This window comes from Photinus pyralis, unplaced genomic scaffold (assembly GCF_008802855.1).
Source record: "Photinus pyralis isolate 1611_PpyrPB1 unplaced genomic scaffold, Ppyr1.3 Ppyr1.4_LG4, whole genome shotgun sequence".
In the NCBI taxonomy this organism is placed as follows: Eukaryota; Metazoa; Arthropoda; class Insecta; order Coleoptera; family Lampyridae; genus Photinus; species Photinus pyralis.
This window is the reverse complement of record NW_022170511.1, coordinates 34,827,280-34,852,405: the sequence shown is the minus strand read 5'-3', so window position 1 is coordinate 34,852,405 and position 25,126 is coordinate 34,827,280. Positions and strand designations below refer to the sequence as shown.

The 25,126-nt window shown below is 34.8% G+C and overlaps 1 protein-coding gene and 1 long non-coding RNA gene across 2 annotated transcripts in view; one reads left to right on the top strand and one right to left on the bottom strand.

The window, feature by feature from the left end:
• LOC116168844 overlaps positions 1 to 24,364 on the bottom strand; it is a 67,970-nt gene extending 43,606 nt beyond the window's left edge. Inside the window, exons 1-2 of the long non-coding RNA XR_004144858.1 lie at positions 24,185 to 24,364; positions 851 to 906 (exon numbers count right to left, since the gene is read on the bottom strand). This is a non-coding gene — a long non-coding RNA (uncharacterized LOC116168844). The remainder of the gene's footprint in view (positions 1 to 850; positions 907 to 24,184) is intronic.
• LOC116168842 (phenoloxidase-activating factor 1-like) lies at positions 7,927 to 9,220 on the top strand. The gene is made up of 4 exons (XM_031484831.1): positions 7,927 to 8,048; positions 8,095 to 8,317; positions 8,367 to 8,560; positions 8,609 to 9,220. Exons 1-4 carry the CDS (start codon positions 7,997 to 7,999, stop codon positions 8,998 to 9,000), a joined length of 861 nt encoding a protein of 286 aa, XP_031340691.1. The 5' UTR covers positions 7,927 to 7,996; the 3' UTR covers positions 9,001 to 9,220.
• Positions 24,365 to 25,126: the final 762 nt, after the last annotated feature.

Genomic DNA, 25,126 nt, shown 5'->3' with positions numbered 1-25,126 from the left:
TGTTAATAACGAATAAAAATTTAGTTTGGGTGTAAACGTATTTACCTGTACCTATGTAGTCGAAATCAAGAAAAAAGTTTAGGTATTTATAGATAAAAAATGAGTCATTATTTGAAAGTAAAATTGATTATCCAGGTTGTACGGAGTAGTAAATGAAACTTCAATGTAAAAGGGAGATGCAGTCTTAAGTAGTATTTGACTTTTTTTCAGTATATTTATATGGCATTTTAATGTTGTTTTTTTACTGGAAGGTGAAAAGGACAATGTTGTAGTCAATTATTATAAAAGGAAGATCTCTAAAGTAGGCAAAAAACTACAAAAGAGATAAAGATTTGGTAAAAAAGAATAAAGCCAGCCGTCGGCATTTGATTCATTTTTTTCGTAATACTGTTTTTGTTGAAATTTCTAATTTCATTAAAAAGCAAAGGAAACTCTCAACTCTATTTGCAAAAAATCCAGCTGCAAATGACACCCGTGAGTCTGCTTCAAGGTGTGTTTTGTACTCTAACAGTTATTCTGTAAAATTGCAGCTTGGATTGGTTGCTTCCACATCAATTCCTTCTATTTAAATTGAGAATTGCATTTTTTGTTACTCCAGATACTATTTCCAATTATGTTAAAAAAATAGACGACGGGATCGCGGTATAATGTTTTAGGTTCGTTTTTTTCGTCGGTTTTTATCTGTAATACGACAACAATTCAATCACCTTCCCTTATTATATGTTGAAGTTTATATTGAAATGGCGCCTAACTACTAGACAAATGCTAAACACTCACAAATAAATTTATTATTAACGTTTCTTCAATTTTTTTTCAAAAATTAGAGAGATACGAAAACTAATAAACTCACCTTACACTCCCCACGCAATTAGTGCCATTTCACACTCCCACGCCGTCTTAAAGGACCTAGAAAAGATAAGGACATTCAGAAAACTCATATATCATTCCAACGACAGCGATAAAAACGTATACAGAAATGTGGTCCACACCAACCACCTCCCAAAATGATTGCTAGCGATATGAACTAAAAACCTAAAAGCTGGTGGTACAACTTGTTTTTGTAGTTTACTTACGACACGTAGCACTCTCTGCGGATAATACACAAAACTAGTGTACTTTGAAAAAAAATGAAAACCATCTTCCTCTCGAATTCCGTTGCCGTAGAGTGCCTGAGCACTATAAATGGATTGGTAGTCCGTTTATTAAAAAACAATATCTAGAATAAGTAGCATTGTCCTATAGGTTAATTAACAGCGATTTTTTAGGTCAGCAGTTGGGCTTTTTAACACAGCAATAACGATCCATTTTCGACGTTGAACGTCGCGCGTGGTTTGTTAATAAAATATCTCGGAACGAACTACACGCGGAAAATGAATGGGAAAATGTTTACAAGATTTATTTATGCGAGAACGACTGAGTAGAGATAGCAGCAAATCCTCAAACTATAAAATAAATTAGCTAATTCGGTTTAAATGCAGATCTATGTATAACATAACTTCGCTATTGTATTAAACCGAGCTAACAAATCTGTTTTAATTCAACGCAAACACGGGAACATTATTTTTAGTGTGATTCGGAATTCGCGAAATAGAAATTTGTAAATAACGGGAAATAAATTTCCTTTAACGTGGCGGATCTTCGTTTCGAGACCAAACGGTATTAAACCGCCACTTGCTATTAGAAACTAACCTAAATAAAGTTAAGATGCGGGTCGTTGGTTTCCTACAATTTCTTCTTTAACTTGAATTGGGAAATGTTCGATTGCGTTCCCCTTCGTCCATCCTTTTTTTGGTTACTTATTCCCAGTTATCTCTTTTAATTACATCCGGCATCCGGCGCATTATAATTCCGTACGGGATCTGCGCGGTTAATCAATTTCAAGCAAGAAACTAGTTGGGAAAGTATTCTCATTAACCTCCACCAGCGACCTCTGTAACACTATAAGGAATGCCGTACAAGAAAATTTAATTACTATTTATTTGTGTAATATTTTATAAGGCGAGACTTTTCCGAACGCGGATTCATACATACCACATTCGTGAAATAGATAGGCAATTAATCGAGAAACAACGAAGCATAAAGATGAGAGAGACCGCATTTAACTTGATTATGAATAGAAACTTGTGAGAAACAAGCAAAGCGTCATTCATTTGCATTTGTTATTCCGAGATGCGAGATTGCTTTTCAGACTTTAAATGAATTTTAGTCTTCATTTAGAAGTTTGTCGGCGTAAAAGAAGCGCAACAATTAATTTAAAATATGCTTTTTTTCTCATTTATTTTCTTGTCCTGATTAAATTTAGTAAAACTTAGAACTTAACTTAGTTTACCCTCCGGTAACTGATAACGTTCTCTATGTAGCCACAAACTTGCGACAAGCTTCTTGATCTAATTACTATATACCTTATAATGTAGATTCTTCTGCTTGATGCATACCTAAACTTGGTCTGCAGCATTCAGATTAAATACGTTAGCTGCATTGAATTTAACTTTAATGCTGCTACTAAGACTAATATGTCTTTCTTGTTTGAGCAGGTATTAGATCGAAAAAGAACAACTTCATATGTACAATAAAAACAGTAAAAAACAGTTTCGGTTTCAATGTCCCGATAGGAGATTTTTTTTTTCAGTAGTTATGTGATGGCTACATATGGACAGGAACCAACTAAGTAATTCCTTCTCATATACTGTAAAACCTGAGGTATAAAGGTGGGATCACTCCTCAACTGATAAGACAGGTTCAATCAAAAAGTTTCTCTACTTTTCCAACCGAGGTTCAGTAGAAGAACAAAAATACTTCGAACTGCCCCTCAAGATTGGCTTTTCCTAATTTTTTTAATTTTATCTATGCTGTGTATCTTTTACATTTTATATCTTGTGCACCAGGAAAAGCCTATGGATACCTTTATTATTATTATTAAAATATAATATATATATAATTTTTTGTACATAAATGGGAGATGTTACTTAATATTTTGCACAAAATTTACATTTTCAGTAAATGTTGGAAGTTATATAGCATTCGTCCCTACTTCCTGGACACCCTATATACAAAAAAGCATTAAGAAAACGTGAAAGGCGTCGAATTTTACATAAATGACTCAATTGAAAATGAATCTCAAAATACAGCAAATAAATTATTTGCGTAAGTTATGTGAAGAACAAACTGTGGAAGGTAATTATAAACGATCCTCAAGATCGTTTATAATTTTGTATTCTTTTTGCTTTCTGTTTGTCTGTCTGTCCGTCCGTCTGTCCGCCCGTGTGCACGATCACTTTGTTTAGAGACCCCCGATCGCTTTGAAAATTTGTACATATGTTCTTAATTGTTTTTTTACGTAGATTATTGAGCTGAAAAGCCCAAAAACGATCGTTCGGTATTCAGCTGTATCGCATTTTTATGGATGTACTTGTACTGTATTTAAACTCTTTAGTTTGATCTTCTGGAAGAATTATAATAATCGGTGCTAAGTAATTTAATTAAGGATAATCAGGAGCGCAGCAGTAAATTAGAAGTAACTTGGGGCCAAATAGAACAATTAAATGAGTTTGAGGGTAATTTTCAGTGTTAGAAGCAGAAGACCTCACACAAAGCAATGTAACCGAGGGAGTACTGGAAATACAATAAATTGTAGCTAAGATTAGGAAGGCGTTACAAAATAGATAATGCACTAGACGACTGGGAGATAATTTTAATTTTAAAACTGCTACTTCTTCGCTTCCATCAAGTGATGGTACACAGGAATCCGCAAAATAAAATCGAGTATAATTGTACGATAGTTTCCTGAATAATGAAGGGAAGAAGTGCTCGCAAATTAAGTTTTGAAAGTAAGGTTAACGTAAAATGCCAGAATTAGGTTAGGTAAAGCTACGTTAAGTTTTCTACAAATTCATTTTTTTTACATTAGATTCTCAACGCATTTAATATTTATTTTCACAGCGACAGAAGTAAACAGAACTAACTTTGCACTACAACTCTTTTCGTTCATGGAATGAGTTGGTTGAAGCACTTAGCGTCTAGTTACAGCGGGATAATGAAATGGAGATAACTGGAGAAAATCCTTGCTCCAAATTGATGATTTCCACAATGAAACTGATTGAACTAAATTTATTGTTGAAAATATCCACAGTTTTAGTTATAATTTCGCCACGTGCATGTACTATATAATTAGTATCTCACGAGACTTTGTTAATAGGCCACGAAATAAAAGTGCGTTTATCGTGTAATAAGGAATTCGTTCAGTCGGTGCATTTATTTTCAGCTGCGAAAGAAGTCTTTATTTATTTACGTTTGCAACTACTTAACTAATTTTAAATTTCCTCTTCCTTTTATCACGAGATAGGTAATTCTTTTGTGCATATTAAAAACGTAACTTCTCCGGCCGATAAATAGACGTAAAATTTTACACAGCAAATTTTACATTCCACGAACCGCCCTTATAATTCGATACGAAACACACTAATTCCAACGTTTTACACCGAAAATTTCCCTTTTAATTAAAATCTTGCATTTCTTGCTTCATCTGTTAATTCTTTTTAACTCTGAATGATCTCCCTCTTTTAATTAGAGTAAATCTTTCACGCCCACAAATCGCGAATTACCTTCTAAATTTTTTATTGGTTAGTGTTTTTTGTGATACCGATCACAGATACTTATTAATAAATCCTACACAATCTACACAAACTCAAGATTTGTAAGAGACTAAATGACCGGTATGCGGCGCGGCATTGATTTCTTTACTCGATCACTCTAATAAAATTCTTGAAAGTTCACACCAACTTGAGACATTCAAGCGCTAAAAACCATTAAAGAACAAAAGCCCATTGAAAATGATTATGTAAATGTAAATGTAAAATTAGAGATTAGTCCACGGCTCTGCAAAGAGAATAGTTTTATTAACCTAATTAAGATTCTTGAATTACTGGATTAAAAAGTGGAAATGTTACTAAGAATTTGACGAAAAATTTTGATCCTAAAACACGAAGTAGGTATTATCAAAAGGGGGCATAAGCATTAATACAAGATCTAAACAAGCAAATACGAAAGCACAAAAGAGCAATTTTTTAAAGATAAATGTAATGAGTGAATTATAAATTCACAAACGAATCCAAAATGAATAAACTACTACCGATTTTAATGCAGAGAGGAAGTTTAATAGGTAGTTACTCTGGGACACAACAGAATTCCAATTTTAATAATGCAAATAGCCAATTGTGACAAATTCGTGACACCATTCCATACGAAACCACTCGTTAAATTTCAACCTCCAAAGTTTTACATCCAATGAAAAAAAAGTAAATTATTGTATGTAGAAGCAATGAGTATACAAGGAATATAGTCTTTGTAGAGGAGAATTACTATACTTTTCATGGCGCGCCTGTGTTTAGAAGGCAAGCCATGAGATTCTCTAAATAAAATATCCATTTTTCTTCAAACTTCCCTAAAGTTAACCAAATTTATTTTAATATTTAGCATTCGATGAATCAAACGTCTTTGTCAAGTAGGCAAGTTTGTTTTCCGTTGAGTGAACAGTTAGTTGCTGTTTCTTTGGTAAACAGTAAACAACCTTGTTATTAAGTAAAGAATTAAATTGTTGTGTTTCCATAACAACACTTTTCCCTCCGAAGCAAAGAAAAAGTAACATCCTAGTGATAAATGCCAAACTTTGCCGCCTACTACTCAGTTGAACCGTGATCTAATATTATGACAAGGGGCAAACCACCTCTGTTAATTTGCAAAAAGATTTCCTCATAGAGGAGTTATGTTTCCTAAGTATTACCTCGCATCGCCTCTTACTATAACTAAGATTTTTTATTCGAATTGAGGTTATTTTTACCCGCACTACCTCGTAATCCTCCATATTTACTGATACTGCCTTTATATCATCCCCAACTTTTGACAATATTGCCTTAGTGATTTCCCCCTCGTATTTTGACATAAAAAAATTAATTAGTAATGGAGAATCGAGTGGGGAAATGATATCAGAAACCAACAAACTTTTTGATTTACCTACTACCCTCCCAAATGTTAAGCCATCTTCCCATCGATCACCCTTATTATCATTAGATCACTTTTTATTAATAATTATAAGCACTCGAATAATAGTGACAATAATGGGAAATTCTAACTGATTTTAGTAGAAATTATACGGCCTCAAATAAGATTCAGGGCCTATGAAAGAAGAAGTACAAAGGAAATATTACAAGGGGGGAGAAAGAGCCAAGGCAATGCGCTTATCGGAATATAAATAAAATAAGCAAGGTCAATTCGATTTCCAAAAATGCGTTGGAAACTGTTACTGAACCGAGCTCGCATATGGAAAGGTCAAAAACTTTTTATAGGACCCATAAAAAGGTGAATGAGTAACACCTCAAATTTTGAGAATTATCCTCTTGAAAATAAAATTACCCTGTAGGTAAAAGGTTACAATTTGTTTTGTGTAATGCCAGAAATAATTTGATGAGCTCAAAGGTTAACAAAACAGGAGTATGGTTGTAAATCTACACAGAGCAGTACATATGTATGAAGAAAAATCATTTTTAACGTTATTATATAGTGTTGGGAAGACTCTCCTTTAACAATGTGCCACTTTCTTTGAACAATAGATAATTTTTTGAGTTTGTTGTAATTATATCTGATGAGACTTAGAATGAAGCAAAGAATGTGACATTTATTATTCAGTATATTTTCATTTGAAGTAATTTAATTATAAAATAAATTGAAAATTATACTAAATAAAAATTCGTCACAACTGCATACCGAACGCTCTTCGAAATAGTTTTTGGGCTGTAACTGTTTGGCCCAATAGTCTACGTAGCTGAAAAGCAATAGCGAACTTTCTTATATCCTTAAAACATGTGTACCTATTTTCAAAGCAGACAGACAGACAGCAATACAAAATTATAAACGATATCGAGGAGCGTTAATAAATTGCTAATGCTATGTATACCTTTATGATTCCTTTGACTAAGAGGCAGGGTGAGGAAATTCAAGCCCACCGACAATGGAGGTTAATTCTGAAACAAAACGGAATAGAAAACTCTACTACACTTTTGCGATCAGACAAACATTTTTCAAGATACGAGGTTGCAAAAAAATGAGAAAGAAATAAAGAATTATATTCTTCATTTATAACAAATAATAGCTGTTCAAAATGTCCACCATTTGCTGCTAAACATGATTCCGCACAAGTTTGGACATGTTGAATAGCATTTCTGGTGTGAATCATGGATTGCACTTATCAAAGTTAGCGACTAACAAATTTTGACAAACGTAACACCCGGTATACCAAGTTTTAAAATCCTAAGACGTTTAGTTGGAAAGTTATCGTCCCCACGGTAAAAAAAAGTGGGTCCCGTAATACTAATTTCGATTTTGAGAAGAAAACCGACATGTTAGAAAAACATTTCCGACCCAGAACTAAAAACATTTAAAAAAAACGCCAAGTACAACACTCCCACTCTATCATTCTAATTATAATTTAAATTACATAGGTTCAGAAACCAACAATTTAATATTTTTTTTAACAAAACTGTTATTCGATGTCCAAGATTTTCAAAATCTTTTAAAACTAGGGATTATGCACCAAAGGAAAACAAGGGCAAACGATTTTTTTTTAAATCCTACTGTCGAATTATCAAATTAAAAGGCAGATGAGTAAGTAGAAAACGTATCAGATGTAGACGAATGAACGGACTACTAGGTTACTTGTTATACCAATACGCCACTCTCAACGGATTGTGTGGTTTTTAAATAACCAATTTCTTTTGTTCTACGCTGTTACTACACTAAAAAATGTCTGAATTAGGAAGATAATATTTGACGAACGTTTTTTTTATATTTGTATAAATTACGTCATCATTGGTGTGGTTTTCCTGGCATTACCACCAAGATCTTATTTTAGTAAGTATCTTTCATAAGTAAACCGTTTTTTCAGTGAGAGCGTTTAAATATATTTGTAATCTACGCATTTTGTTACAATTAGTTCGAGAAAAAGATGGCCAAGTACCTTGGCGTACTATGCTTGGTGCTTGCAGGAAAACTACCAGGTAAAATAACTAGCAAAACGTAATGCGTCTACTTTACCATCAACAGGCGCTCTTCTGCAAGATACTTTACTGGCTAGTAGACAGTTTTGCGGATATCAACATTCAGATGATTACCATAGAAACGATGCATCCATTTCTCTAGATGAATTTCCATGGTCCGCGCAATTAGTGTACAACCACAGCAATGCCGTAGACTGTAGTGGGTCTCTTGTAAGCCGTAGGTACGTGCTCACTTCCGCAAACTGTCTAAGTACGCCATTTTCCATTCTGTAAGTATGCAATATGTTAATGTTGTCTCTAACTGGTGAATTGGGGTAGTATTGGTGTGCGACTTGGAGATTACAATGTAACCAGTGATAGAGACTGCGTCCAAGGTACATTTGGAGAAGAATGCAGTGATCCTACGCAATACTTTTTAGTAGAAGAACAGATAGCTCACCCGGCGTACTATGCCGGTGCAGCCGAGCATAACGTCGCACTACTCCGACTGTCCAATGATGTTACGTATTCAGGTAACTTTTCCCTTGATTTGAATTTGACAAAGACTCATTTTTTGACAGAGTATATTCGTCCAATCTGTTTGCCGAGATCATCAGATCGTCGGGAACTTAGCACTGGACGGGAACTGACAACCACAGGTTGGGGAACCCTTCGCGACGGAGTGACCAAAACTGAAATTAAAAAGAAGGTTGTGGCAACCCTCGTCCCCACGCGGAGATGTGCGCGATTCCTTCCCAACAGCGCTGTCTTGCCCAGTTACCTTTGCGTTAAAGAGAAGCATACGTTTACATGCGGGGGAGATGGTGGTGCTCCATTGATGGTGTCTGAAAGGAGTCAGTGGGAGCAAGTGGGAATTCTTGTCTTTGGAGGGAAGTGCGGCAGTAGAACGCCAACCGCTTATGCAAAAGTAGCCTTTTACCTAGATTGGATCGTTGCAAAATTGCGCCCCTAGCACCACATTGATCCTAAGTAAGCCATTGATGCCAAATTTTGTTCATAAATGATCTAACCACCAGATAACTTATTAGATTTTTGTAAAACTAAAACTATGCTCTTCCGGTTACCAAATCGGTTTTGGAACATGATTGATTTGTACGCTAATATTTAACAAAGTAACAGTTTCCAACTTTTGTTTTTTGAGTACCCGTATATCGAAGAATTCGTGATTAAAAAAATGCCACTCAATAATGTGTACTTTTTTCACGGACCATATAAAAAAATAGAGTTGATGATGATTTCTCCGAAACAAAACATTGAAGAATTTTTAAGCTTTATATTTTAAGTTTTTTTGTGTGTGAAATTTTTACATTGTAATTTGAATGTAAGCAAATTTTCTTGTAAGCATAAAATTGAGTTAACATTAGGAAATTCCCTCTTTTCAATTATGCCAGATGTGAAATAATTCGCACTGCATGCCGAAGAATTTTGTTTGATTTCAAATTTTGATTTCGTGTAGATCAATATGGATCGGTACGCTATCTGGTAGAAATATTTTCCGGTTTAATTATAATTTTCTGGGCGAGTTCCAGTCCCCATCAACGAATATTTAATTTGATTATGTTGACGTCAACACCAATAATACATATTGAAACTGCACAACTCACGATACTAATGGCGAAAAATTGATCAATAATTTTAGTAATGAAGATCTTCACATTTATAAAGACAGCAGTTTTACAAACATCAATTTTTATTACAACTCTTACTAGATTTATATCGACCACGGACTTGATAATAAAATAAGTGCTAAGATCAGAGGTGAACCATATGGTTTTTGACATTTTTCTTATAGGATTTAGCATCAACATAGAGAGTAGCTTCTATTTGAATCAATCGTTCAATTTTAAAACTGTCACAGCGGATTGGAGTAATTTCTCCAGGCATCCTAATGATAAATTTGCAGTGTTTTTGCACTATAGACTATTGCTCTGCTTATAACTACCGCTCTACGGTGTTCTAGTACAACGGGTAACTTATTTATTTAAAAAAGGAGTGTATGGAATAACAACTTTCACAATACCTTCGAGGCGCCCCATCTGGGCTATAGGTAAGGTTACCAACAGAAGCAGTCCGAGGGAAATTTACTATCTACAACGCCTCCTTAGCTATACTTCCTTGTAATCATAATCAAAAATCATTTTTCCTTTTACCAACATGTAAAGAAGAAGCAAATTCAAATTTACCGCAACAAAATGGCCGACATCCGAAAATTCAAAAATTCAAATCTCCCGCACAAATTCTCCTGCATAATTTCAAATTTACAGCAACGAAATGGCCGACATACAGAAATTTAAAAATTAAAATTTTCCGCAACAAAATGGCGCAGCCAATCACAGCGAAGCACGTGTGACGTTATAAAAAGTAGAGGGGATGGCGGAATGATTTCTACTCGCCATATTGCTGGAAAAACATTTTATTATTTGTTATTTATTATGCCTCTCTTGTTCTGGGCTCTCAACCGGCTTGCGCCCAATTACAGAGTAACCCGCATAATGCATAATTAGTAATTAATAAACGTATTTGCATTGTATTCCTTTTAACGCGAGAAGCCTTGAGGTACAATCACCACCCCACAGTCCACGGTTGAAAGTTACAGCCACAATTATTTGATTAACGTATATTTCAAATAAACCTGAAAAGAAAATCTACATAATTTTGTAAATAAACTAAAAGTGTCTTCTAAAAGCAACGTTGAATATCTATGAGACAATTTTTAAATAAAAATCGGGGATGGAACTAGAATGCTAACGTTGGTTTGACAGAAAATCTACTTAAACAGCAGCGCTAGTAGTAAACGTCAATAAAAAGAAGGAAAATAATTTTATACCTCCTCGATTTGCTATAAAACTTTTGCTTATCTAATCAAACTTTTATGGAGCGGTTACGCACTTAAGCAAGTTATTAATTAGCTTATTCGACAGATCCTTTCCAATGTCCCCCATAAAATTCCTGGATGCAGATATAATTGAGTGGACAGATTGCGTATTTTGCGCGAAAATGAAGAAAAATATATACCGAAGGCAGTGTCAAAAATGCTCTTTAAGTATATCCCATAAATGATTACAGCAGAAAGAAATGTACGCGCGGAATGAAGGGATTAATTTTCTTTTTTTGGGTGAATAACAGTCGTCCATTTCTAAAAAAAAAAGATATTTTATGCAACCTGCGTTGAGTTTTATGGAAATGCCTTTTAGATGTAAATGAAGGGAGTGAAGCGGCATAATTTCCTATAATCAACGGTTCCAGAAGCGAGTGCTTCTAATTAATAAATAAATTTTCTATATCTTGAGCAAGGATTCTAAGAGCTATTAAAGTGGATGAAAGGCGTTTTAATAAAACCCTTTTTCGAGTACACCTAACCTCTTACCTCGCAATCAAGCAGAATGAGGTTAACGTGCAGACGCGTAAACATTTCTAACGCCTTAATTATACGACGTTTGGGACAACGAATTCTAGAGGAAAAGATACGCCACGCTAAGTGCAACAAAAAGAATGGTCTTACGTCGATTGCCACGATTTAGGTTGGTTATAACGATAAAAGACGATTTTTAAAATCGAGCTTGTCAGATGCCAATTCTGAATTTATGGGAGAAATGGATTTCCTTGTTCGAAAGGGACTACGCAAGACAAATTTGAAATTAATGTTTGCCAAATTTCGTACATACGTGTCACTCCGATTTATTCTTCTTGTGTTCAGGTTTCATAAGCACACGACTTTTTGAATGCCCACCTTAAATCCTCAAAAGCTACAAAATAATCTTGGCCATTGAGTATGAGGCTTAATAGATTCACTAAATCATTAAACGGATGGCCCTCGTACTTTGGAATTCGATTCGATCCGCAACCCAACAAATCCCAACACATATTCGTTGCTACACATTCGAATATTTACACAATAGACTGGCATCATAAATTGGTTTTGCCATCAAGCGTTATTGTTATTACCATAATGCGAGCTCGTAATGACTGACGCTACTCTATTCAGTCTGCGGAAAACCATTCCCAAATGTTATTATCAATAATGAAATTTAGCGGCGCTTTAAAATACTTACTCCGGCTTAATCACTTTATTGTGCCGGATTTTTATCCGAAAAGTACCTACTTCAAATAACAAAGTTATTAAAGCTGAATGCCCTAGCTTTTTAATCAATATGTGCTTAAAAAGCTACATGATGCGATTTTTTATCGCTTGCTAACCGTAAAACGGGAAAAATGGATGTTGTAGACTGATTTTTCATCCGTCCGTCGGCCTGCACTTTTTTTGTCACGCGTTATTTGGTTTGAAATTTGGATGGATCGCTCCCTTTTTAGAATTCCATGTACAAAATTCGTGTTCATTGGACCATTGCCTTTTGTTGGAAATTCCAGACTTTCCCAAACAAATCCTCTTCAGAAGTGTTGCGTCCCAAGTACCCAGAAGTATATAACCATTTTAATTACGTGCTAAAAAGATTTGATGGGTGTCTTTGTACCTTTTATCCATCCAAACAATAGATAATGAAACATTAGAAAAATGCGGAAGTACTACAGATGATAACCGAACATTATTTTCGAACATTATTTGACGAAAATTTGAATTTAAGTGAAATATAACACGAAATCAGATCATCATTAATTATAATTATAAATATCTTTGTGCTTAGTTCCTTTAACCATCAAAGCTTCCGCAACATTGATCACACAAAGAAATACATTGATTTTAATGACATCCACGTTATATAATGTTGTGGGGATTCGTTTTAAAATCGTGATAGGTAACCGCAATGTTTAATAACCATTAGTAAATAATTTATATCGGCAATTTTCACTACCCGAACGGAAACCTTACTTGGAAGTTTCTACACAATTTACCTTGTGGAAGCTAAACGACTATTTCCCTCTCTAAGACATCTATTTTAAGACGTTACAAACATGTAAACTGTAGGCAATTTAACTAAACGACGAATTAATCTAGCAAATAAAATCTTAATCGTTCTGATAATGACCGACTTACCTAATACGTGTTATAAAAACGACAAATGTTTATAAAAGGGAAGGGCGAGCTTCATTTGCACAATTCGAATTAAATTTTAAATTAACCCTAACAACGTATTTGGTTGGGTAGTCGTGTAGAATATAGAAGTAGTTATAGGCTCAGCGGGTCCTCGCACTTTATTAGATAGTTGAGCTCTACGCTGCGGTTTCGAAAATACAACTATAAAGCCGAATAGATCCTGGAAATCCTCAAAGCTCACCTACCCTACCGGTATCTTGCAATGTCTGTGTCTTGTGAAGCCTTCGTGTGAGATTTATTAAAATATTACCTTTCCATTCGGTTCCCGTGTCGTTCGTTACATACAAATACCTTAATTTACTTTAGATTTGTGAGGCATTTCCACTTTAATTACTTTTGCGTTCCTCTTTAATTTAATATTATGAAACTAAAAGTAGGAGCATAAAATATAATCTACCTGGCTGTTTGGGAGAAATTACGCAAGGACATAAAGGTAAGGGAATCTTGTCAACCGGTACTAACTGTTTGTTTAATGGACCACTACGTCCAACGGTCCGAACCCTGGCAACACGGTCCTTAATAATGTTTAATAATTCCAAACGCAATATTTTTCCATATGAATATAAAAAATGTAGCAGTAAAATTCACTTTTTATTAACATTGACTCTATTTTTTCACTTCTTCTCCTACAAAAATTACTCGTTTTACACGGAATTTTGTGGGAATTTACCTTGATCTGTCCTAAGTAAGTTTTAATTTTTAAATTTTATTTTCATTTTCAACCTAAAAGAAACCAGACCTTCTACCTAAATTCCAATTCAAAAAACAAACGGGGATTATTTAAATTCCAAATTTTTATCTTATTTCGACCAACAAATTCCTATTAACTTTGAATTTGAACAATGATTTTTAGGCTTATTACTTCTGGCTTATTCTTTTTTTCGCTATTGTCTGATTATTGTTATCTAAATCGCAATCCTTTGGGGAAAAATACGTAGAATTTTCTCATTATTGCAAAACAAGGAAGTTCCATCGGAAAATTACCATCGCTATCTTATGTAAAACATGTAAAACATTTAGTTGCATGTATTTTGTGAATTAGTATTTGAAGATACAAAATTTATTCCGAAACCGATATCTACGATTTTTATTTACGTTACTTGTGTTTTATAAAGAAGTTCGTGTTAGGTTATTTACATTTCGAATCAATTGGATTATAGTTTTTGTATCGTAAACTAGTTTTCTTGACGTTCATGCTTTTATGTATCGCCGAATTGTACGATGTCGATCAAAATTTTGCTTTTGCTTGGTTAAAGCCCATTCAAATTATTGCTTTCCATTGACTGATAATTACGGTTTGTACCAAGGTGTCAAACGTTGGACATTGCTATCACAATATTTACGTGCCGCACTATTCACTATCCCTCTTGTTTTTTGTTTGTGTTGTTATCTGTTACAGATAAGGTAGAAAAGTACCCTTCTGAATTCACACGGCCTTTACGACCAGAGTTCAAAGGCAATACTTTTATTTTCGACGACTCCTATTACGAAACCTTTTCGCTTCGATATTTCTAATTCGATATACATCTTCTCGTTGCCTGTCGAGACCCGATTTTGCTACTTATCACTACGAAGGATCATTCATGTTGGTTTGATTATATTGTATCTTTCAGATTTTTTGTTATACGAGGTATTTAGTTACCGTTACTTTGTAAATTACTTTTTGAAGTTACAGACACTTATTTTGTTACGATTTTTTTTTCTTACGTTACCTCGCTCATTTCACTTAGTTTGTTCACATTTTGAATTGATTACACTACATTGCTGTTGTATAGAAATTTAGTTATTTGTGCATCGTAAAGTTTTTTTTTTATTAAAGTTAACTTCATGTTTATGTATTTAACTATGGACAAATCGTTGTCGATCAAAATTTTGCCTTTTCTAGTGTAAAGTTATTCGAATTATTGGTTCTTATTGAGTATTAATTACGGTTTTTGGTATACGGGTTACCTTAGTGTCAGACGTTAGACATTGCTATCGCAATATTTATTTGCTGCGCTATTCACTATCCCTTTTGTTTGCTTGTGTTATCTGTTACAGAAAAGGCAGAAAAACGCTCTTCTGAGCTCAAAACACCATTACAACCAGATTTAAAAAGTCATTTAACCATTATAGCTGCGGAAACCTGGTTTGATATTGATAATTTCCCTGACTACGAGTTATATTTGTAATATTTTGAGATCATTTACTAAATGACGCTTAATATTGTAAACTTGTATATATTGTAAATCATTGTTAACGTGACCGAAAATTATGAACACCACCAAAATGTCTATGAATATGTGTATCAAACTTTGTTCCAATGGATTCAACCGTTTAACCGCGGAAATGAGAGTACAAGCACACAGACCAACAACATACTACATGGAACATAAAACATCATTCTTTGAAAAAACTAACCCCTACTTTTAAAATCACGTGTGTTTTCATTAATGTTCAAAGAAGCCCTTTTTAGTAAATAAATAATAATTAAGCGAAAAGATGCCATTAAAGACATTCGCATCTTAAATTGACAATAACTCTTAAAGATTGAAAGTACGAACAACGTGATTAAAAAGGTACAAAGCTTAAATCTCGGAAACCGAAATTTAATGTAAAGCGAAAACTTAGCAGGGACGTATAATGAAAATTTCCATAATCTGATTTTAAGGCTATCTAAAAAAACCCTACAAAAATCGACTTCACTATACAATCTTTGTTAAAGTAGAAGTAAAATTAATTCCAGTGAGTTGCCTTGGCGACTACCAACGAAAGACGTTTTTATACCAATTTTTTCCAGGCATCTAAGAATTGACCGGTCTCCGACTTTGAAATTAAGAAGTAAAGATCGTCGGGTCAGGATATGTTTAGTAACACAAAGTTTTAAGTGAGATTAATGAGAGTTGGAAGCTTCCCCAACAAGACCTCGTTATTTGATGTTACATTCAATGTCCTCGTTCGTGTAAAGGAAAACGCATCTTCTCGACGTGCATCGTGCATTAGATTTTCCAGTAATTGCTCTATTTCGATAAACTTCGGAACCCTTACTTTTCGACGGACGCGTTGAAATCATTTTCTACGAAGTGGATCTCCCGGGGGTGTTTTTGCAACAGAAACAAGTTCGGAAAGGTGCACTATACGCCCTTTTTATAATTTATTCTCGTGTAGCTTTGCTTTTAAGTAAAGCGAGGGGAATTTGTCGAGATTAGATTCGGCTAGAAACTCGAAAATGGATATTTATCAAGATAAAAACAATAACGTTAAACCTGCTCTTGAAACGTGACATCGAGTATCCAAAAATCTAAGATAATAACCAACGGACCGGCGTAGTGACGCCTTCCGTCCCGGCGCCGAGGGTGTCGCTCTATAACGCGTTCCGTTCAGTCTTTGCTCTGCTTCTGGACCGTTCGCGGAGTTTGTATAATTGGCCTAGTTTGTTGTTGATCATTCCAACATAAACAAAAACAGTGAGGACAATCCATGTGCATTCTTAACACACTTGAGTTCGTAACAGTCAAGGTAGGTAGGCAGCTCTGGCATGCTTTCAATCGTGTAAAAAGGGAAATCTTTCTAATACATGATAAGCAAAAAATGGAAATGACTTACTTCGTGGTATGGAAGCGTAATTAATATTTGTTGAGCGAGCCCGACCAAGTTTTGATCGCGCTAAAGTGGGCGAGGACAAAAACTTGCATTCGTGCTTTGGAATATTAATGAAGTAAATAGCAAGAGAGGCATGCCTACAAATTTTAATTTTGAAAGGAATTATAAATTTCCGCTCCAAAAAAGTATCTCTATTTACTTAGGACGCGATTTTGGTTCCTCAATCTTGAGCAAACTTTAACGACTCCAATTATTGGAATAAATGTCCACGTTAGCAGTACGTCTAGAAAAAACCAAAGTTTCGAAAACTTTGTGCTAACAGCTGATGCCTTAATAAATTATTTTTAATGAACACTAAACTTTGTTGCCAATACTTGAGAAAATTCCAAGCGAAACGAGTCGGCTAATTTATGAAACTTAATTAATCTGAAGTACATTATAACGCGTGAGCTTACGCCCACTTAAACTTTTATTAAAATACTTCCACTTTTCTATTAACGAAAGGCAGTGAGCTTTCATTAGTTATCAGTCAGAGAAAAAAATGCAGACTGTGATTGATTACCAATTCGTCCTGTTTCCTACGTAGAAACTATAAATTACAGACAACCCCCTTCGCAATACTCCAAATGGAATGAGAGCCATCACGAAATTCAAATACAATACTTTGGTTTTCTCGCCCAAGTACTCTCTTTGTAATTTTAATACTTTTGTTAGCGAGAAAATTGCTGCGGTCAGTCATCTCGCTTTGATGTGTTCTTTGTATCCCGATTTCTTTCGTTTATCGTTACCTCGGGCGGTTCTTTCTTTCGACCGAGTGATTTAAGTGGGTCTTTAGGAGAGTTATTGCTTGTGTTTCGTTTTTAGATTAAACATTCATGCATGACTTCTTTAGTAAGAAGAGGGTGGCTCTAATAGACAGCGTTGGTAGCATCACTTGACCCTAAAGTTGCCGTCCTTCTAAATAATTTCCAACCCTGAGCTTATCCGTTTCCTTATTCCGATTCGGTCGATTACATTTCGGTATGTTAACATCGCAGTATATGACCCCTTCATTGTGTAATATACCTAACCCAAATTTTGACGCCAAAATCCTCCAAAAATTTAGAAAACCTAACCCTAAGGCCTACTTAATTTAATTGTAACCAGCCTTTATAATAAGTCACCGCCGTACATTTCGTTTATGTCATTAAGTTATAGAACCAAGGCACCCGAGAGATCCCTTATAAAAGATCGAAAGAAATATCAATTCTATTGGAGTTACACTTTCTTCAAAAAGAGACGCTCATCTACTGTTACAGTAGTTACAGTTCTCTTCAACTACTGTCAGAAATGATGAAGACGACAACATTAATTAAAAAATAAAGGTTAGTAATAAAAAATAACTATTCCAAACCTAGTCCTATCACAACAACCCCTAGCAGTTGGATACGCCAATGAAATAGAAGTTTGTAAAAATTGATGAAAAGTATTCAATGCAATCCATGCACTCATCGCACCAGCCACAAATGGTGTCCAGCAACTGATCGACTTTCGTTTTTATTTGAATGTGTAAAACATTCTAGTCTGCCCGTCGCTCCGTCTGTCTTTCCGTTAATACGAAATCACGACAACGAATTGACCGATTACGATTAAATTTTACAGATGGATTTTTTCTCAATTTTGTAGGTCAGAGTTCGTCAATTGGCAATGTAGGCCAAAAAATAAAGAAGGCTCTTTTGACATGTCTGTGTTAGTTAAGAAGCGAATTGGATGACATTCAAAATTAGCACAACTTCAGCTATATAATACGCAATGCCCAGCTATAGCTTTCGAAATTCCTACCTCAGCGTAAACATCCCACTCAAGCCCCAAATAAATCAAAAGCCCAAAAGGGCTAGCATAAATGAAATTTGGTATACAGTGATATTCATTAAGAAGTAGACATAGAGATTTAAGTGTATTATTTTTCCCTATTGCTACTTTTAAATGACGAATCTCTTCTGTAGAGCGCCTAATTATATGCAATTAAAATAACTTCTTAAAATAAATGAAGATCTGGCTGTCAAATTAATTAATTTGAATATTGTTGATTTGGCTTTCGTATTTTTCTTTTTCTTTTTGTGCGATGCTAGGTAATGATTTTTATGTATGATAATGTTTTTTAATTATGACGCGTCCTATGTACTACCGTATGCCAAAGGGAAAGAATTAAATTGAAATTGAATTAAATTGAAATCGAATTAAATTGAAATTGAATTAAATTGAAATTATTTTGCAACGGAGAAGTTGGGAATTCTCTTTGCTTCATTTCTTTCTACTTTTCCAAATAGAATAATAATAAAAGTTTGATTTAGTCTTAAATGTGTAATTTCATAAAAATATTCAAAACAATTGGATTATGAGCTCTTTGAATAAGAATAGATCTGGACACGTCTTGGAATGATTGAATGGAATATGGCATAGGTTTTTGAAGTGTTTCTGGGAGTTTCAAATAGACGCTTCTGAAACGGCTTTATAGCTTTATAGCTTTGAAGGATTTGTATCTAGGAATTGCTCTGAGCTGAATCAACGTATTTTCAAAATACTGAACATTTCTGAAAATACCGTAAATAGAATATTTAAATCTATATATTACACAGGGTGTTACATATAAGTACGTACAAAATTTGTTTTGAAAAGCCTGTACTTTCTCAGCCCTACAAGTCCGAAAGTATTAGTCTTACGTATAAAAAGGCATGAAACTATCTTTGTAGTAAATTTTGTTAGCTTTGTTTTACCTCTAGAACTTTTCATTACGAGTAACAGGTACTGAAATACAAGCCAAACACTAAAAAAAACCTCCCACGAGCTCACCCCCATCACCCCGCCCTATGGACTTTATATTTTCTTGAAACTAAGACAGTAAGGACCAACTGTACCAATTCTGAAAACTCCGAGATTTTTTCCTTCGATTGGCCTTTAATTGTGTAAATTTTACTGGGAAAATTGATACCTATTGATTGTTTATTTTATTATTTTTTTAGTTTAAGTACATATTTCACAGATCATGGAAATTAAAAGATGCGTATGAGGTGTTTAATTTGCCCCTTTTGTGGTCCTAAAATGTTGCCAAAGCCTCCCTAGTCAACAATTCTTACGTTTGAAAAGAAACTTCCCACGGATATAGGAGGAAGAAACATAAATAGTAATAATTCCAGCCCTGCAAGTCGAAAAATGGGATTATAGGGCGCTTGAGGATTAAAGCAAGCAACTTTGTCCAATTGTATGATAATGGACAAAAACAAACATTTTTAGAAGGGGGCCAGGTGACTCCCTCTGGCAGGGGAGGGTGAGCCACCCCTAAAGGTGCATTTTCTTAATTTTTGGCATTTTTACATTTGACAAAAAGATGTTCAGCAAAAAGGAAGTATATTACAAGGAATTTTGATGGTAACTTTTTGCATGTTTTTAGCCAAACATTTCTGTCGTCGTTTCTCTTTTGGATGAACATTTTTTTGAGTAATTTGAGTTTTGGTGAAATCAAATCATTCTCAAAAGCGTTTGTTTGTCGAATATAAAAATATTCATCACTCAGGTTCTGTTTTACTGGTTAGATCGCGATAGAACAAAATTTAGTGCACGTAATCGGCAGAGAATTTTATGCTCTACACAAAAAATTTTAGTGAAAGGGTGGTACACTGCCGGAGGGGGAGAGGGCTCTCCTTCTGAAAATGTTTTGGTCCAATGCATCATTGTGCAAGGTGGCTTGCTTTAATACATCAAACGCCCTATAAATTTATCTAGGAGGCTAGGGCTAAAATGAAGAGGTGTCGGATGAAGAACTTCTACCTGTTGTCAAGAGTTGAAAATAAATCCCATTTTAAAGGCCCAAGTATTAGACAGATTGGAAAGCTTACAAGCATGTCTAGTTGACATGATTTCTCAACATTAAAGACCCAATTGATTGTGGGAAGTTTTTCCGTAAGATTAAACCCGTTTTTGATTCAGCAACCTATGCTTATCGCTCGTTCGGAAGTAAACTGGAAATTAAAGGCTCAGGAAACGAGGCATATCGAAGAATAGCAACCATTTTTAATCCAAAGGGACGAATGCTTTGGTACTTCTGTTGAAAATGATTGAAATGTTTGACAACATGAAATCTGATGTTAAAGAGAATTAGAAAGAGGAAGCGTTTCTTATCGAGCCGATACGCATTGCGTAACTATTATCAAGCAACTTACAGAATAAATTGCGTAGACGACGTCATGTAAACCGACAGCACGTCAAATAAAATCTTGATTGATTGGAAAGTGTCGATACGTACCAAAATTTGTCATCGGTATGGCTTTCATTTCCTGCACAAATTAAAGAGCACTTTCGATTCTGCTGAGTGGAACCGTATAGCTTAAATTATATTCGACGCGTTTACACTGAGATTATTTCCTTCTAATTTAAATGCGAGACAATTACAAAGGTAAGAACTTTTATTATTAGTACAATGTAATTCGTGTTGTGCACTTGCCCGCCCCTTTCTGAAATGAACAAGGTGTAATTCTCATTCCATTAGAAATTGATGGTTTAGTTAGAATTACCCGTATCCCAAAAACCATTTTCCTGTCGTAGTAAAGAGAGGATTTTAAAGGAAACATGAAGTCTTCTGGACGTTTTATTAAAAAAAAAGTCTACCACGAACAATGGGTTTCAACCACTGCTACGGCTATTCCATTACATAACGAAACAACATCGAAAGGAAGGAAGGCTTTTGTTCTTTCAAACTAAATAAAACAAAGAGTTATTCCCAAATGTACAGCACTATAGAACTGCAATGTATAAGAGATTAATTTAGCTGTAGTTTGGCAGTAATTAAAATCTCCCTCCACTAAAGTGTCTCGCTTAGTGCTCTGTGCGTTTGACAGGTCCCCCCGGGAAGATTTAAAAATCGGTATTGTGTTATCAAAGGCAGATATTTACGAGGAAAATGGAAAATTGAACTTTTTCCGCCGATGCTTTGTTCTTTTCAGTATAATTTCGGATTCAGTCTCCTGGGGGGTATACCATAACCAAACCGACTATTGTACTACTCGATGCATGAGATTTCAATCTCGCCTTAGTGCTCTCTACGCGCATTTACCACGAAACTTAATGTGGTTGTCTTACTTTTGTATTTCTATTACTCTGATCTTATATCATCTCTGTATACTTTCGGCAAATTGAATTAAATGTAACAGAAGTTATATAATACCTACAATTCTGGCCTTTTGAGAACTTTTTTATGATTAAAAATCCCAGAAGTTCTGACAAGATTTATGGAGCATCGCGTTATCTACTTTGCTTAAAACTTTCGATGGGATATCCAAAATAATTAGGTACAGATGAGATCTTTTCGCATTTAACGTCAAACCCCAAAGGTTATTGTCTTATTTATCCTATACACCCACTCTTGCCCTTTATCTTTAATTAAACATAAGTTTTACCAGATTTAAGTTTCATATAACGTACATTCCGGGTTTGACCTTTTGTGTGGATGTTGCTAATGTTGTTATTCTTTCTTAGTACCTACACTTGGAAGATTATGGATTTTTCTGATAATAATGATAAAGAAAATCTTTTAGAGAACTACTGATTGATATTCAATTTCAGAAATAGTCCGATTTTCTGCAGAAGAAAGCGATAGCGACCTGGAGAATGTGGAAATCTAAGCGATTATCGATACTATTACTAAAAAATCATTAAACCCTGAAAGAAGCCGTAAAAATGTTAAAGCTTTCTCTAGCGATATCTATACGTATAATGATATTAAATTCCATAGGTTTCAAATATCTCATGTTCTTTATTGCTGAAAATGTGGGTTTATTAAGTTTTATGAACATTTTCTTTTGTTACTTTCTCTTAACGATATTCTTTATGCCGAAATTTAGACACTATTAGAATACTCGAAAGGACGTTTATGTGTGATTATGACCTGAACTGCTTGAGAAGTGCTTGCCTGAATGTGAACATATACAACCACTTTCATTCAAGATACCGGAAGGTATACTTTTTGTAAAGAAAGTATCACCTTCAGCTTTCCATGTTTTATTTTAATACGAGGTTCATCTTTCTAACATGCAGCATATTCCGTTGTAATAAACGTGTTTTATACAGGGTGATATGGGAATACTTTAGGGTCGATTCTGCATAAAGAATTAATAATAATTGGCATAAGAAAACTATCAATTAGTGAATATTTCGCAGAATCGCTTGAGTTATTACGATGATATTTAGTATTTAGTGACATTTATTTATAAGCGCACTTTTTCCAACAAGATAAAGTGCAAATTACTAATACTAATACTGAGGGATGCCATTTTCAAGCACTTTGTAGCTCTGAACAGTTCCTACACGTACTTGAGACCACCGATCGAATAAAAATTCTATAAAACGTCGTAAGTTCCCTCTAAACCCCCGAACTGTGCAAATAATGCCATATCGCATGCTATCATAGGGAATGTAATAATTGATCGATGTAGAATTTTTTTCAACGTTTGAAGGTGCAAAAAAATAAAGCAGGTTTCATTTGATAAAATCAACTTTTTAAGGTTTGAAGTTTTTAAAATTGACCGTTAGTTTTAAACATTCTGTAAAATAAATATTTAAATCATTCTCATGTAGGATCAAGTCAGTATTATTGATTTTGGAAGATTTTTTGAAATTCAGGTCAGAGGAGTCATAGGTACAGGGCGCTAAAGAAAAACAGTCAAACGATTTTGAAAAATCTTGAATAACTGGAAAAGCTTTGATCCTGGATAGCGTAGAGAGAATTTGATATTAAACGACGTAGATTTCCATGTACCTAGATTTCGAAAATAATAAAGCAAGAAAGTTGCTACCCACATCCGGCAAAACCGGAAGTGAAACGATCATGATAATATTTTCCTTCGATATAATATAAAAACTATGTTAGTATGCAAATTTTCCAATTTAAAATCTTAATGGGAGTCTGAATAGTTTTAGGTAACTGCGTGAATCACTCAGTATCCCGCAAATTTTTTGTATTGCGCGTTCGCATTTAACCAGCAGAGTGTGGACCTTCACAATTCACACAATTTTTGGGTTCTTCACAAGGTGAATCATGCATAGATTTTCCACAACCGCATCTTTTCTCAACCTTGCATTTTTCAGCAACATGTCAAATAGTATTGAAACTATAAAAAGCTGTTGGTAAATTTGAGGTGTTGAATATAAGTGCGAGACTTTTTTGGTTTTCAGCCATCTAACCTGTGTTATTACAATATGCCTCATTTCTTCCAGTACTTCCTCTATTGTACACTTTAAGAAGCTCTTAAAATATATAATAACCTTTGATGTATTTAGTTGACCATGTGGTTCAACTGTAACTCCTATTCCTGATAATGTAGATTTAATCAGTAATCAGTCTGTGTTTCTATTTTAGTGTGTACTAATAATCCACCTTTATCTTTTCTAATTAACCTAGTTTCTCCAATTAAACCGCACATTGAGTTCGTAATTAAAAATTGATGCATTTTATCAAAATTGTACATACCGTCTTCGGTACACTTTCCCAGGAACCGAGGAATTGATTCCGCCGTCTTCACGCCAGTGGTTGCATCGGGCTTGGTGGTACAAAAACGATCACCATCCATTCTCTCAGCGGACCGGTCATCCGAACGGTTCCGTTGGGGTCGGATCCAAGCCCCTTGCCGACCGTAGAATTTGTTTTTCGTACTATCTGTAAACAAAAAAGGAACATTTTAAAGCGACCGCCTGCTGCGTAGGGTGTATAATCAGAGGGTTATCACCAACGGCGTCCTACCGGACCACTATTAAATTCATAATCGTGCCGAGGCATCCGAACGAATACAGAGCATAATATACCTACATCACAGAGAACGCAGGGTCATACGCCCCATCGACGCGGTTAACACCTTCGGATTTTGGGAAAAAACGAACATCAAGGAAAGGGGTATTCTGGACGGTACGATGCGGAAGTGGTCCTGGGTAGGTAGGATCCGAATTGGAACTCTCCAATTGCTCGGGTCCGTGGGGCCGCAACACCCCAAAGTTTGGAAAACCAAACCCCCTGCGGGGTTTTATATTATATTATATTATATTATATTATATATGAAAGATTCTCCCCTAAGCTCCAAAATGTTGAATGAAATGAGTTTGTAGATCTTCTCAAGGAAGCAATTACAAAAACCATTAAAATATTTCAGTCTTCACCCTTATTTTAACTCTGAAGAACAGAAAACTGATGCTATATTCAATGACACTTTGACTACTACAAGAGAAAATGTTAACCAACGAAGTAAGAAGAGTGAATCTCCGCATCCACAATATTCACTACCGGAAAATGTCCTAAGGTCTTTGGATTGGCCATACCAAGCATGGTAACCTTCAAGATAAATTTGACTCCGTGGAAACATTCACCCTTCATGGAAAATTCATTTAATTACAAGCGAACTTATTAGTTTTTTCCCGGTAA

What these genes read in the sequence shown, in the direction of transcription:
- LOC116168842 (XM_031484831.1), top strand. Translation starts at nt 7,997, where the DNA reads ATGGCCAAGTACCTTGGCGTACTATGCTTGGTGCTTGCAGGAAAACTA. An exon ending in AGTACGCCATTTTCCATTCT is followed by an intron (nt 8,318 to 8,366) that starts GTAAGTATGCAA and finishes GAATTGGGGTAG; the next exon opens with TATTGGTGTGCGACTTGGAG. An exon ending in CAATGATGTTACGTATTCAG is followed by an intron (nt 8,561 to 8,608) that starts GTAACTTTTCCC and finishes ATTTTTTGACAG; the next exon opens with AGTATATTCGTCCAATCTGT.